This window comes from Bacillus rossius, chromosome 16 (assembly GCF_032445375.1).
Source record: "Bacillus rossius redtenbacheri isolate Brsri chromosome 16, Brsri_v3, whole genome shotgun sequence".
NCBI classification, from domain to species: domain Eukaryota; kingdom Metazoa; phylum Arthropoda; class Insecta; order Phasmatodea; family Bacillidae; genus Bacillus; species Bacillus rossius.
The window spans coordinates 32,216,106-32,230,363 of NC_086343.1; the positions used below are offsets into that span (position 1 = coordinate 32,216,106).

Below are 14,258 nucleotides of genomic sequence, written 5' to 3' on the forward strand. Positions count from 1 at the left end.
GGGAGATAACATCTCACGTGTACGACCGTTCAGTGGAGATAATCTCTCACGTGTACGGCGTTCAGTGGAGATAATCTTTCACGTGTACGACCGTTCAGTGGAGATAACATCTCACGTGTACGACCGTTCAGTGGAGATAACATCTCACGTGTACGGCGTGTAGTGGAGATAACATCTCACGTGCACGACGTGTGGTGACGTGGTCTCGACATGGTCTCGGCAGGACCACCATGCTGGTGGAGGTGGGCGCCCCCCTGGCCTACGAGCCCGGGGACCACGTGGGCGTGCTGCCGGCCAACCGCCGCGAGCTGGTGGACGGCATCCTGGCGCGCCTGCAAACCTCCTTGGACGTCGACCGGCCGGCGCAGCTGCAGCTGCAGAAGGACACGCGCACGCCCGACGGTGAGCAGATGTCTCACCCCCACTGTTCAAGTCCCGCTTCCTCGGGCGCGCACCACACAGCCACATTTTCACAATACATCCAAATAAACTATTACACGTGTGCTTTTAAATCTTATACTTTAGTAATCGACATTGAATACGGTTACGTGTAACTATAATCATTTATTTATTATGTATAATACAGTTCGAAATTGTGTTTATAAACGTTTTGGAGTGTATTTTTATGCAAGTGAGGTTATGTTCCCGTATGTATAATTTATTTTCATTACAAATTATGTATTATTATTAAAAATATTAAATTTAAATTAACATAAGAGTTTAAACATTCAGCCTACTGCTTTTAAGTACTAATTAAATTCTATCTTTAAAATTTTTTTGCACTCATTTTTATATTAATATTGAATACTGTATGTTTATTTAATCTTTTTAATTTGATTGAATTTATACTTTTCCAACCATATATATCTATATTACTCCAATTCTTTTATTATTTTATTTCTATAAATTTTTGAATGCATAGTTAAATTTGGTTTTTTTATCACGGTATGTAACCATTAACTTCTAATGCTTGTTCACCCTAACAGTACGATGAAAATTATAGATCTATTGTAAATATTTTTTCTGGAAACCTTAAAGTTATTCGATACGCAAACAGTTCATGTTTACAGTTAAGAACCATCATTTTACAGTCTTCAGTTTTCTTTTTATTTCTGGGGTTTGAAAGGTTGTGTATTAAATAATGGAGTCGAGGGTCTGACACAATTATTCGCCCACGAGCCCTCGGTTTTTCTTGACAGCCCTGTCTGTGGTCATTCCCCAGAGAACGAAAACCACTTGTGGTATAGGCCTGTGCGAATACCAAATCGAATTTTGACGTGACAACGTCTAATAAATCTATGAACGCCGGCTGCACGCACGTAAAAGTGTCCCATTAAGCACATTGTCCCGTTACGCTGTGTCCCGTTACTCTCATTGTACGCTTGCGACGCATCTATCTCTCTTCCACTCGATTGGAACAAACATCGATTTGACTTTTTCGAGGCACTTTAAACTTGAAACACTCCCATTCGTTTCCTACTTTTCTTATCATCGTCCTATCCTTAACAGAATAACACAGATTGGAAGAAGTTAAATAGCAAACATGCATAAAAGTTATAGTTAAAATAATCTGTTCGTTAAAGTAATAAACATATTTGAATTAATGAGTGCTAATAAAAGTAAAATTATCAATTAAATTGTGGATTGAATTTCACTTCTTCACTGTATTCATACAAAATAGTGATAATTCAATAAAAATGATTCAAGTTTATTCATAAAAGTATCCAATCATTTCATCAATGTTTTGTTATGACGTTGTCACGTTAAACTATCGTCCGTAAACCGACTTTACAGACAACCATTTTTTTTTAAATATTCAAGAGTCGAATCGAATTAAAATATTGTTCTCGGCGAAGTTGTATTTAAACTTATTTCATGAAATATATGATTGAAGTAAACAAAAAAATATATTTTTTTTTACTTTTTGCAATTTTAGTTGTTACCTATTGATTGTTTAACCAATTGGCCCCTATGTATAGCATCGTTAAGTAAAAATTCTAAAAACAGTAATAATAATATTAGTGAATTTTAGCCTTCCAATGTTTGAAACAAGTGCAAAGCTTTGCTCAGACGTAGCAAAGAGGTTGCAGAGGTAGCAGATACGAGGATTGGTAGGGAAATAGGTAGGAAGCAGGTGGTGGAGGTGGTTTGCTCGCAGGCGTGGTGAAGACGTGGGAGAGCCACTACAGACTGCCGCCCTGCTCGCTCAGGACCTTGTTCACTCGCTTCCTCGACATCACGACTCCGCCCACGCCCAACCTGCTGCAGCAGCTGGCGGCCGCCGCCTCGGACCCCGAGGACAGCCGCCGCCTCATGCGGCTCGTCACGGTCAGCGCGCCGCCTCGCTCTGCCTCGCTCTCCCACCCTCCCTCTACCACCCTCTACCACCCTCTCCCTCTGCCTCGCTCTCCCACCCTCCCTCTACCACCCTCTACCACCCTCTCCCTCTGCCTCCCTCACCCACCCTCCCTCTACCACCCTCTACCACCCTCTCCCTCTGCCTCCCTCACCCACCCTCCCTCTACCACCCTCTCCCTCTGCCTCGCTCTCCCACCCTCCCTCTACCACCCTCTACCACCCTCTCCCTCTGCCTCCCTCACCCACCCTCCCTCTACCACCCTCTCCCTCTGCCTCCCTCACCCACCCTCCCTCTACCACCCTCTACCACCCTCTCCCTCTGCCTCGCTCTCCCACCCTCCCTCTACCACCCTCTACCACCCTCTCCCTCTGCTTCGCTCTCCCACCCTCCATCTACCACCCTCTACCACCCTCTCCCTCTGCCTCCATCACCCACCCTCCCTCTACCACCCTCTACCACCCTCTCCCTCCGCCTCGCTCTCCCACCCTCCCTCTACCACTTTCTACCATCCTCTCCCTCTGCCTCGCTCTCCCACCCTCCCTCTACCACCCTCTACCACCCTCTCCCTCTGCCTCGCTCTCCCACCCTCCCTCTACCACCCTCTACCACCCTCTCCCTCTGCCTCCCTCACCCACCCTCCCTCTACCACCCTCTACCACCCTCTCCCTCTGCCTCGCTCTCCCATCCTCCCTCTACCACCCTCTACCACCCTCTCCCTCTGCCTCGCTCTCCCACCCTCCCTCTACGACCCTCTACCACCCTCTCCCTCTGCCTCGCTCTCCCACCCTCCCTATACCACCCTCTACCACCCTCTCCCTCTGCCTCGCTCTCCCACCCTCCCTCTACCACCCTCTACCACCCTCTCCCTCTGCCTCCCTCACCCACCCCCCTCTACCACCCTCTACCACCCTCTCCCTCTGCCTCGCTCTCCCACCCTCCCTCTACCACCCTCTACCACCCTCTCCCTCTGCCTCCCTCACCCACCCTCCCTCTACCACCCTCTACCACCCTCTCCCTCTGCCTCCCTCACCCACCCTCCCTCTACCACCCTCTACCACCCTCTCCCTCTGCCTCGCTCTCCCACCCTCCCTCTACCACCCTCTACCACCCTCTCCCTCTGCCTCCCTCACCCACCCTCCCTCTACCACCCTCTACCACCCTCTCCCTCTGCCTCGCTCTCCCACCCTCCCTCTACCACCCTCTACCACCCTCTCCCTCTGCCTCGCTCTCCCACCCTCCCTCTACCACCCTCTACCACCCTCTCCCTCTGCCTCCCTCACCCACCCTCCCTCTACAACCCTCTACCACCCTCTCCCTCTGCCTCGCTCTCCCACCCTCCCTCTACCACCCTCTACCACCCTCTCCCTCTGCCTCGCTCTCCCACCCTTCCTCTACCACCCTCTACCACCCTCTCCCTATGCCTCGCTCTCCCACCCTCCCTCTACCACCCTCTACCACCCTCTCCCTCTGCCTCCCTCACCCACCCTCCCTCTACCACCCTCTCCCTCTGCCTCCCTCACCCACCCTCCCTCTACCACCCTCTACCACCCTCTCCCTCTGCCTCGCTCTCCCACCCTCCCTCTACCCCCCTCTACCACCCTCTCCCTCTGCCTCGCTCTCCCACCCTCCCTCTACCACCCTCTACCATACTCTCCCTCTGCCTCCCTCACCCACCCTCCCTCTACCACCCTCTACCACCCTCTCCCTCTGCCTCGCTCTCCCACCCTCCCTCTACCACCCTCTACCACCCTCTCCCTCTGCCTCCCTCACCCACCCTCTCCCTCTGCCCCCCTCTACCACCCACTACCACCCTCTCCCTCTGCCTCGCTCTCCCACCCTCCCTCTACCACCCTCTATCACCCTCTCCCTCTGCCTCCCTCACCCACCCTCCCTCTACCACCCTCTACCACCCTCTCCCTCTGCCTCGCTCTCCCACCCTTCCTCTACCACCCTCTACCACCCTCTCCCTCTGCCTCGCTCTCCCACCCTCCCTCTACCACCCTCTACCACCCTCTCCCTCTGCCTCGCTCTCCCACCCTCCCTCTACCACCCTCTACCACCCTCTCCCTCTGCCTCGCTCTCCCACCCTCCCTCTACCACCCTCTACCACCCTCTCCCTCTGCCTCCCTCACCCACCCTCCCTCTACCACCCTCTCCCTCTGCCTCCCTAACCCACCCTCCCTCTATCACCCTCTACCACCCTCTCCCTCTGCCTCGCTCTCCCACCCTCCCTCTACCACCCTCTACCACCCTCTCCCTCTGCCTCCCTCACCCACCCTCCCTCTACCACCCTCTGCCTCCCTCTTTCTCCACCACCTCTCTCTCCCATCCTCTACCTTCCTCTACCTCCTTCTCCCATCCTCTACCTCCTTCTACCACCCTCACCCACCCTCTCCTTCCCTCATCCACTTTCTCCCACCCTCACCCTCCATCTACCTCCGTCTTCCACCCTCACCCACCCTCACCCTCCCTCACACTCTTTCACTTACCCTCTCCAACACTCCTTCCCTCACTCACTCTCTCCCTCTCTCTCCCTTAGCCACCCTCACCCTTGCTCTCCCACCCTCTGCCACCCTCTGCCACCCTCACCCAGCCTCTCCCAGACTCTTCCACTCTCTCCCACCCGACCTGCATAATTGTAGAAACCAAGGACAGATAGAGCTCCATCGTGGTCTCACACCACATGGCAGTGCACAAATGTTTATATCAAAACCACATTTTTGGTAGTCCCGAAAAATTATTTCAGGTATATTGTCCACATAATATTTTATACTTTAAACGTACTCATTTTTTATATTATGTAAAACTAATTTATGAAAAATTCAAGTCTTTTGGTGATATTTAAAAAGTTTTGTATTCCCTTAAAGTTGATTCCGGCACGGTCTGCATGTGCTAGGCAACAAGCGACCACCAATTTCAATTCAAGAAACTTCCAGATTGAAGTATGTTCTGAACCATTAGTTTGTTGATTGGGTGCTCATAAATTGTGGCATGCCAGGTGAGATCCAACCCATGACCTTAAAAGAAATACGTGTGCATGATAAAAGTAATTTATTTGATTTAAATAATTTCGATTTTTTGTGGTCTGACTTCAATAACACTTTAATTGGGATAGGGAATTAAACTTAACTTTCAATACAAAAAGTTTTTTTTTTTTTTTCGCAAAACCATTTTTGAAAATAATATAATAAACATATGTTAGTAAAATATAGAGTATATCTGTCTGCCTGAAGTTCGCATAGCGCAGAGACAGAGTCTTCAAATTTGATACATAGATTCTCCAGAGAAAGTTGAAAGGGATTATTTTAATTTGATTTAATTTTTATTAAAATTTTTTAAAGTGATTTTCGACCACATTTCTCCGATAATCTCGTGGCAACGGCTACTGCATTGGTGAAGCTTTCTTCAAATCCACGCAACGGCTATTCTATAGTTCAATATTTCTTTGCCGCCTGAAAATGTCTTCACATTGTTAATGCTTTATTCTTTTTATAATCTGGATCGTAATCAAATATTTCTGTGGTTACTTTTGCATCATATTGACACAGAATTGGTTATACAAACGTTAATTTGAAGGTACTTAAAAACTGTTGAATCCAAGTTGGTGTCTGATTTATATTGCTTCTAGATATTTTTCTCCTAAAGATATTTTATAAGTTGATTTTAAAAATTTGAATAGTTTGTATTTTTTTCATCCAAGGCGTTGTAGTGGCGTACCAAAGAGGAGGAGTTTGTATAGTGAGCGATGCGAAAGTGATCGAATTGTAGACTGCTGTGACGAATTATGGGTGCCTCAACTAGTTCGAAATAGTTGTGCATATCCTGAAACTACAACTGGGATCGATCAACTGTAGCATGTAGAATACATTTCTCAACAGCACTTTTCTCTTTTAAAAACCCGAATTACAACTATTTGCGTATTGATTTCACGATGAAATTATTTCATCCAAATTACTCGGGAGTGTGAATGTTTTAAAAAGATTTCGAGTCATAATTGGCAGATGGCTGAGATGTTCCAGTAATTTATATGGTTTAACGTTGCCTTTCTAAGTACAGCGAAGAATAAACGAGACAGCACCTAGTACTGAAACTGGAAAAGAAAAATTTTTACACGTTTAAAACAATCGTGGCCCAGCCAAGAATCAATTCGGTATCTTCAGTCCACTATAGCCAGGAGTGTTGGCCATCATTCCAAACATACATACGTGCTCTGGTTCTTAACTTGGTCCTTTACAGGTAGTGTTAGTCCTAATTGATGCTTCTTAGCATTCCATTTCAGTCAGAAAGACATCACTAATCTAAACTTAATTTCCACAAAAATGTTGTCATTTGTCATCTGTTAGACATGGGCCCTTTTAAGTTGAACTTTGCGTTGTAATTAACAAGGTTGGCTATCAGAAGAAGATTTTAAAAAACCTTAATGTTAACTGGAAAGCAATAAACAGAATAAAATAGGAAGACCTTGAAGGATTATTACTAAATGATTAGGCATGATTTTTGAACAAGGGGCTACTTATTATTGCCGAAATAAATATAACATCAAAAAGCATTTTTTTTTCTTCAAAAATTAGAATGCTAATTTATATCTGATAGTATTTGACTACCGAAAAATAAATTCTTTAATGAAAAAAAATGAGCGCCAGAGATGTGTAACATCTAACCTCGCTAACGAGCAAATTCAAGTGTTCTCATGTTGCAAATACACTTATAATAACAAACTCCGACACAGAAAATAACTTATAAAAATTCTTTAAAATAATGCCGAGCGTGATAAATGCACGCAAATTGTGTTTTCAACTGCATTTCTGGACGCGAATCGAAACGTAGTATCAACACCCGCCGCTAGAATTCGCTGCCGGAGCAGCTACGTCGACTATCGAATTTCATATACTATATAATGAAACTGCTCCGATAAAAGCGAAAAAAAAATAAAAAAATAAAAAAAAACAATGAATTTTAAATAAATGCCTCCCATCTTTATTTGAAAATCATTAAACAGTTTGTTTGTCTTTGTGAACTTTGGTTATCGTCATCCGCCGCAGATGGCAGCACCGTCGTAGTTGCACGTTTCCGTTCCTTGACTGCCAGCAGATGCCGCGCACAGAGCGCTGTTGTGTAGAGGTGCAAAAGTAACGGAAAAAAAGCGTACCCGTATGTATTCGTTTACTATAACAATTAGTACTCGTTATTATCGTATCGTTACGTTACTCGTCACTTTTCATACCGCATAACATGCTATGTTATGTTACAGCAACGAATCGAGTCGTATTGCGTACGCGTACAGTATGACATCGCGTAAATAATAATACATCGAATATAAACAATTAACAATATTTGATAATTAACAGTTTTTGTTAACCAAGAAAACATTAAATCTCATTAGAGGCGGCTTTATTATATCATCTCTTTTAAGATAAAAACAAAAAAACGTGAAAATACGCGATAAAAAAACATACCTACATATTTCTAATTAGTAAAAAATACTTTCTTACATTGTTTTTGTTCCAATTTCAAAACTTTGTCTACACACACAATACCTTTAATAAACAGTAAAAAAAACTTGGACGACGAATTTCCAAATTCTACTTTACTTAACAAACAAACATCGTTCTTTGTAACGTAGGTTTTGAAATTCATCGAATAAGCGCGCGCATGCGTAAAACATACGAAAAATGCGAGTAACCAAATGCATCCGTGTGTAACGTTTCGTTACTCGGTATTAGATGGCGCGCCCGTTACTCGGTATCGAATGAATACACACGGTTTGCTACAGGGGAAGCCTACAACTCACGTAGTTTCGGTTCCCCACCACGTTCGTGCAACTTCAGATTTCTCTCAAAAATTGAAATTAAAAAAAAAATCGAAGGGTTAGGTTTGGTTAGGTCAGTCACAACATGCTTGTTTTCGTTGGAAACTTCTAATTTAGCGGCTGAAGTGGCGTTAATACCGAAACGCAAAACTTCGGAAATCTTCGGAAATTCTTGCAGGGAACCGAAACTACGTGAGTTGTAGGCTTCCCTTGCTACAGCTCTACCTTTGAATAGATATACTGTATAGAAGTCGCGAGTGGATAGGATTTACTCTACGTTTTTCAGGAGCGTATGATGAGCAGCTTGGGAACTTCACCGCTGCACGACGCTGCCGTACCGCCCTGTATCGACTTAGGTTCTTATTTACACGTTAGAGCGCAGCACTGTCGCCCGCTGTCATTCCCCCGCACCCCCAATACAATATTCACTGCAGGTCAAGGTCGTTCAGCGGGAGTTTGTGCGTCACAAAACTGTAGGGATGAGAGGTGGGGTAGAGGGTGGGTGGAGGACAACGCATGTTTGAGGGAGGGTGGGGAAGGGGTGTTTGATGAGTTCGACACTTGTCCGCTAGGGACCACCACAAGTCGATGCCCTAGAGATGGTGGCGATTGCGGCGGTGAATTAACCAACTACCTCAAACCTATTAAAAATTTTAACCTGGGCTGGAGACTTCTATACAGTATATATATATTCAAAGGCTCAACTGTCGCGTGTCGCATGGGAACTGAGGGGAGGCGGGTGGCGGTGTGGTGCAGGAGCCGGCCGCCTACGAGGACTGGCGCCACTGGCACAGCCCGCACCTGCTGGAGGTGCTGCAGCAGTTCCCGTCCGTGCGGCCCTCGGCGGCGCTGCTGGCCGCGCAGCTGGCGCCTCTGCAGCCGCGCATCTACAGCATCTCGTCCTCGCCGCTCGCGCACCCGGGCCAGGTCCACCTCACCGTCGCCGTCGTCGTCTACCGCACGCAGGGTCGGTGTCGCCCTCCGCCCTCTGCCCTGTCTCCTCGCGTCTCCTCGCGTCTCCTGGTGTCTCCTGGTGCGTCCTGGTGTCTCCTAGTGCCTCCTCGTGTCTCCTGGTGCCTCCTGGTGCCTCCTCGTGTCTATTGGTGCCTCCTCGTGTCTCCTGGTGCCTCCTGGTGCCTCCTCGTGCCTCCTCGTGTCTCCTCGTGTCTCATGGTGTCTTCTCGTGTCTCCTCGTGTCTTCACTTACAAATAAACTAAGAGTAGATTCAAAATAGAGATTTTAAAAATGTCTTCGTTTAACAAGTACCAAATTCAACTAACTGGCTTTTCCTTGCTGTATGTTCCTCATGATTGAATACGAGTCTTCCTGTATGCTTCCTTCATATTCAAAGAAAGGCTCAGCTAGATTAAGCACACTATTTAATGGTGATCTAAAGGTATTTGTTTGGGCGTTATCTGGGCTTATCTGGTTCACTTTTCCACCAGTGGTTCACGGTGACGCCGCATTCATGTACCGCATACTATCTACCATATAGGTTACATGCATCGTTGTCTCATGACTGAATATGCCCAGTAAGTACAAGCGGATATCCAAAATTTCATAGCAATTTTTTTTTTACTATTTTCAAATTATTGCATTTACGCTCAAAATGCATTTGACGGACAATTTGGTTTTTAAATATGTTATTGGTAAATTCGTATGTTCAAGTTATCCTTTGCGAGAGTGTGTTTGCGTGAAGCTCTGCGCTTCTATGCCTACTCCACCTTGTAAATTTATAATCATTTCTAAATTCTAAAAATCATTGATCATAAAATAAATGGTTTACTTGGCTAATCACCTATAATATATCGTCAATATATCGACCCTAAGTTAGGCAATAACTCATTTGCTTCTTTTTTGTGCGTCCTGTGATTTGATTGCTGGACAGCCATTTATGTTTTGAATATCTGTGCATATTTGTGTGGTTAGTTGCAACTCCTATAAATGCTAATATTAAAATTACTATCTCATAATAGTATTAAAATGTTTTTTATTTTGTATTTTATTACTAATATGTATAGAATATTTATACTTTAGATCGTGTATTGTGCTTAGTTAAATTACATAATCAATGTTCACATTCATTACAGGAGGCAAAGGTCCGAAGCACTATGGTGTTTGCTCCAACTACTTGGGTGATATAAGCATCAACGATGACATCTATATGTTCGTTCGGAGGTTTGTTTGCTTTCTTAATTATAGCATTTTTTTATTTTATTGGTATAAAACTCTTTAGTTCTTCCTAAAGCTAACATTAGAAGGTCATCTTCCACTTAATGTGAGAAAAGAAAATTTTCACGGTAGATGTTTGTCTTAGAGTGAAAACGTATTCGTGATTTGCATCCAAAGATATCTTGTACATACTAGTGTAATCGCTTGAGTTCTGCCTTCAATATGAACATGATGTCATATAAAAACATTGAGCGAAATGTATCCCTTCAACAGGGTTGTGCAGGAGTGAGTTGTAAGTTTTACAAGGACTAAGCTATTTCAGAGAGATTGCTAAATTTTTATAAGGTATATGAAATATATGAAGTGAGTTTGTCAGTATTTTGGGATACAATTCTTATGTTGGTATGTGTGGTACTCAGAAACGGTACATACAATAGAAGGTTTTTTTGTAGTATAGGTCATATACCTAAGTAAAATAGCATCACTATCCATAATGTTAAAAGTAGAAAAACCAAGATCCTAAAAGTTATAGCCCAATTATTTATTACAGTTTTAAGCCTTAGCCGGAGACGTGAAAATATTTGACATATCTGGTGACGTAGTGCCCCTCAGACCCCAAAATGCTTTGTAGAAATTAACTGATTAAAAATTATTTCTGTTCCATGCAAAATTATTTAATGTATTTTTTATACTTATTAATTAAATTAAAAAATAAATTAGTAAATAATTATTTACCAATTATAAAATACAATTTTTTCCATTGGTGCTTGCTCAAATAAATCTAAAAATGCCTATTTGTAATAATTGCTTTTTTAAAAAAAAATAAGCAGATGGTAGCCTAAAAGTTTTATTTGCTATTCAAGATAGATATAGTGATAAAACAAAATATAGAAAACTGTTATGAATAATAAGACTTTATCATAAAATCTACAACAGATAAATTTTCCCAAAAAAAGAAATTACTTTTTTTTCCCCCAAATTTTTTTCCTTGCATAACCAATGCTTAAACCACAACAAAATATATAATCTAGCAAACTAGAAAGCACATGCATACTTAAATATTTTGAAAATGGCATTTTTACATAAAATATGTTAGTCGAACATTGTTTGAAAAAATTAAATTTGTACGAAAAGTCTGTTTGCTCTGTAATCATCACACATTGCTTTTCCACTCACACTTTGATCACTTAAGTCACCAAAAAATATCTTTCAACCACTTAGAAATAGTTTCGTCATAATCTGGATCGCCCACACGTACACATGTTCGTTTAAAAGCTATTTTATCACTTCTGAGATAGAAACATAACTGGTGACGTGGTGCCACTACGACCCCAAATTATCTTTGCGACTTGATATCTAGCGCCAGACAGCGTAAACAAATCTGACACTGCAGGAGGAGACTATGTGATATCCAAGCGAAAGGTAGATGGTACCACAAGCAAGTGCCTTGAACTGCACATAGATGGCAGCAAGTTAAAGTATTTCTGGGGTCATGGAGACCCCACGTCTCCGGATAAGGTTTAATTAATATTGACACTATTAATTCATCATAACAATCTAAAGCTCTGCCTACAGATTGATCACACCTACTTTAATCCACTTTTAACTCTCCCCACTGGAGCTCGGCTCGACAGCGGCTCTTTCTACTGCTCGTCTCTTGCTGAGCACCTCGGTCCCAACACGCTACTTCACTCTGCTCACATTGCTCACTCTGCTATGGCGCGACAACCACCCCCGATGCTCTGATCGTCGATGATCTGAACTGCGCTCACCCGTCGCCCTCTATCGCTCGCCAAGTGGTCTCTAATCCTCTTCACTTCACTCCACTACACGACGGTATCGCCACCACTCCCTGCCACACTCACGCTAGACCCAGGCCAATGCCCGTCTCTTATATACCGGCCTGGTCTTGCCCTGGAAAGGTCCCGAAAATTCGCGTCAGCAGAATCCCCGACCCAACACTCGAAGCTGCGAGAACAATGTCGTGGCGAACTCCCTCGAGAGGGGTGGGGAGGGCCGTTGCTAATCGGATTACCGCAGAGGGTCGGGCGTTACCTGCGTCGCGCCCCTCCCGCAGGCTGGCACGCCGGCTGGACGCGTCGGAACAAAACCTTTGTATGCAATAAACGGGTGTCATCCCCTGTTATCTTGATGAAGACAGCTATCAGACTGAAGAACTCCGAACCATAAAACACTTTCCTAAAGAAAATGTTTTTAAAAATATTTTTCGATATTTAGCTGGAAAACCGCTGTTAATTCTAGTGTCAATGTCACACTTATCGATTAGTCAAACTGTAAGTGACTTATGCAAACTCTATCTACATTTCCTCCCATATTATTTCGTGCAGACTGTACCTACAACATATTGATTTGCAGTGTTCAGATTTAAAGGTGACAATTAAACATAGAAAAACTCTTGTGTTTACAAACAAAAAAAATTATGTGTTTATAAACACTTGTAGAGCTCTTAATGGACAAAAGATTGGGAATGTACGCATCAATATGTGTGTTGAAAAGACAATATTGAACTACATTTGCAGTGGTCACATCACTCACATCCCACCAAGGAGATCAGGGTTCGTTTCCCAGTTGGATGGAACTTGAGTTCTTTCGTAAGTGTCGCCACATTACGGAGGGTTGGTTCTCAGGGTGTTCCTGTCCCCCCCGTCCCCCCTCCAACAACCGTTCATCCTGTGAATGCTCCATTCTCATGCCACCACCCCGCTTGGTTTGCAATGACATCCGTGACGGCGTGACGTCCTGGGTTGCAGCGCGCCCAGCTTCCACATGCCGGCCGACATCAGCAGGCCGCTCATCATGGTCGGGCCGGGCACCGGGGTGGCTCCATTCAGAGGCTTCTGGCAACACCGAAAGTTCCAGATGGAGTCCCTCCGCCAAGGTCAGTGTGGCTGCAGGCACAGAGCAGTGCTGGCGTAGACCTGTCTTGAAGGAGATGTTACGGCTACAACGCTGAGCGACTGATCTGCCAAAATAGAGCTGTCGTGAACTGTGTGTGATGCTAAGCTTTGAAAACTGAGCATAAATAAAATATAGCAGCTTGTCATGAGTTTACAAGGCAGCATTTGGAAAGCCCAAGGCGTATGAATCCTCAGTTACACTCCCAAACCATTTTCATACATGCAATTCCAGAATTGTTCTTCTGGAAAGGGTAAATATTATTTTTTCGGTATTATTGTGGCTGACCAAACCCAAACCACTTTTTAGTTTAGTTAATATCCCCTACACATGCGAAAAAAAAAAAAAAAAAACTAAATTGTAAAATACCAGCGTGTACCTGTGTAATTGGGCATCTTAGGTTTCCCCGGAAGGTCCCAAACTTAATTACCAGAACAGAACAATGCATACACAACAATAAATAAACACTGCAATAATTAACATAAATTTCTTAATAATAAGAGTCTATATGGATTACAGGTACCGAAATTTGGTTTTGACAACCATACATTTAAATGAATCGTAGCACATTGTTCTGTTTATAATATTTTGTTTATATCTGTACATCTCAGTTGTAACGCGAATTTGTAATTTCACGAAAATCACATAGAAATACGGTTTGTGTGTGTATTTCCATTTGTAAATGTGTCGAAGGGGTAGCCATGCATGAAATTTACGTGGATACTGCATGAAAGCACTTCTTGTTTATCTGATTGAACTATGTTTGCAGGACACCAAAATATCGGGTGAAGTGTAGTAGATTTTTTGCACTGTGAAAATAGGTACAGAGAAATATATTTTATGGCAGCGATTATTTTAAACGATATAATTTCTAATTTATACTTATTAACAATCATTATTCATGGTCAGGCACCAATTCTGAAAAGTTTTGGATTTTGCAATATCTCGATGGTGTGGTAGAAAGTGACTTCTACTACGTCATAGCATGCCATCTCCCGAAA

At 43.9% G+C, this 14,258-nt stretch overlaps 1 protein-coding gene across 1 annotated transcript in view; it reads left to right on the forward strand.

The window, feature by feature from the left end:
- Positions 1–14,258, forward strand: part of LOC134539792 (nitric oxide synthase, salivary gland) — a 239,806-nt gene that overhangs the window by 209,631 nt on the left and 15,917 nt on the right. The window contains exons 18-22 of the mRNA XM_063382059.1: positions 224–402; positions 2,159–2,328; positions 8,925–9,135; positions 10,260–10,347; positions 13,113–13,240. Coding sequence (XP_063238129.1) covers positions 224–402; positions 2,159–2,328; positions 8,925–9,135; positions 10,260–10,347; positions 13,113–13,240 — 776 coding nt within the window. The remainder of the gene's footprint in view (positions 1–223; positions 403–2,158; positions 2,329–8,924; positions 9,136–10,259; positions 10,348–13,112; positions 13,241–14,258) is intronic.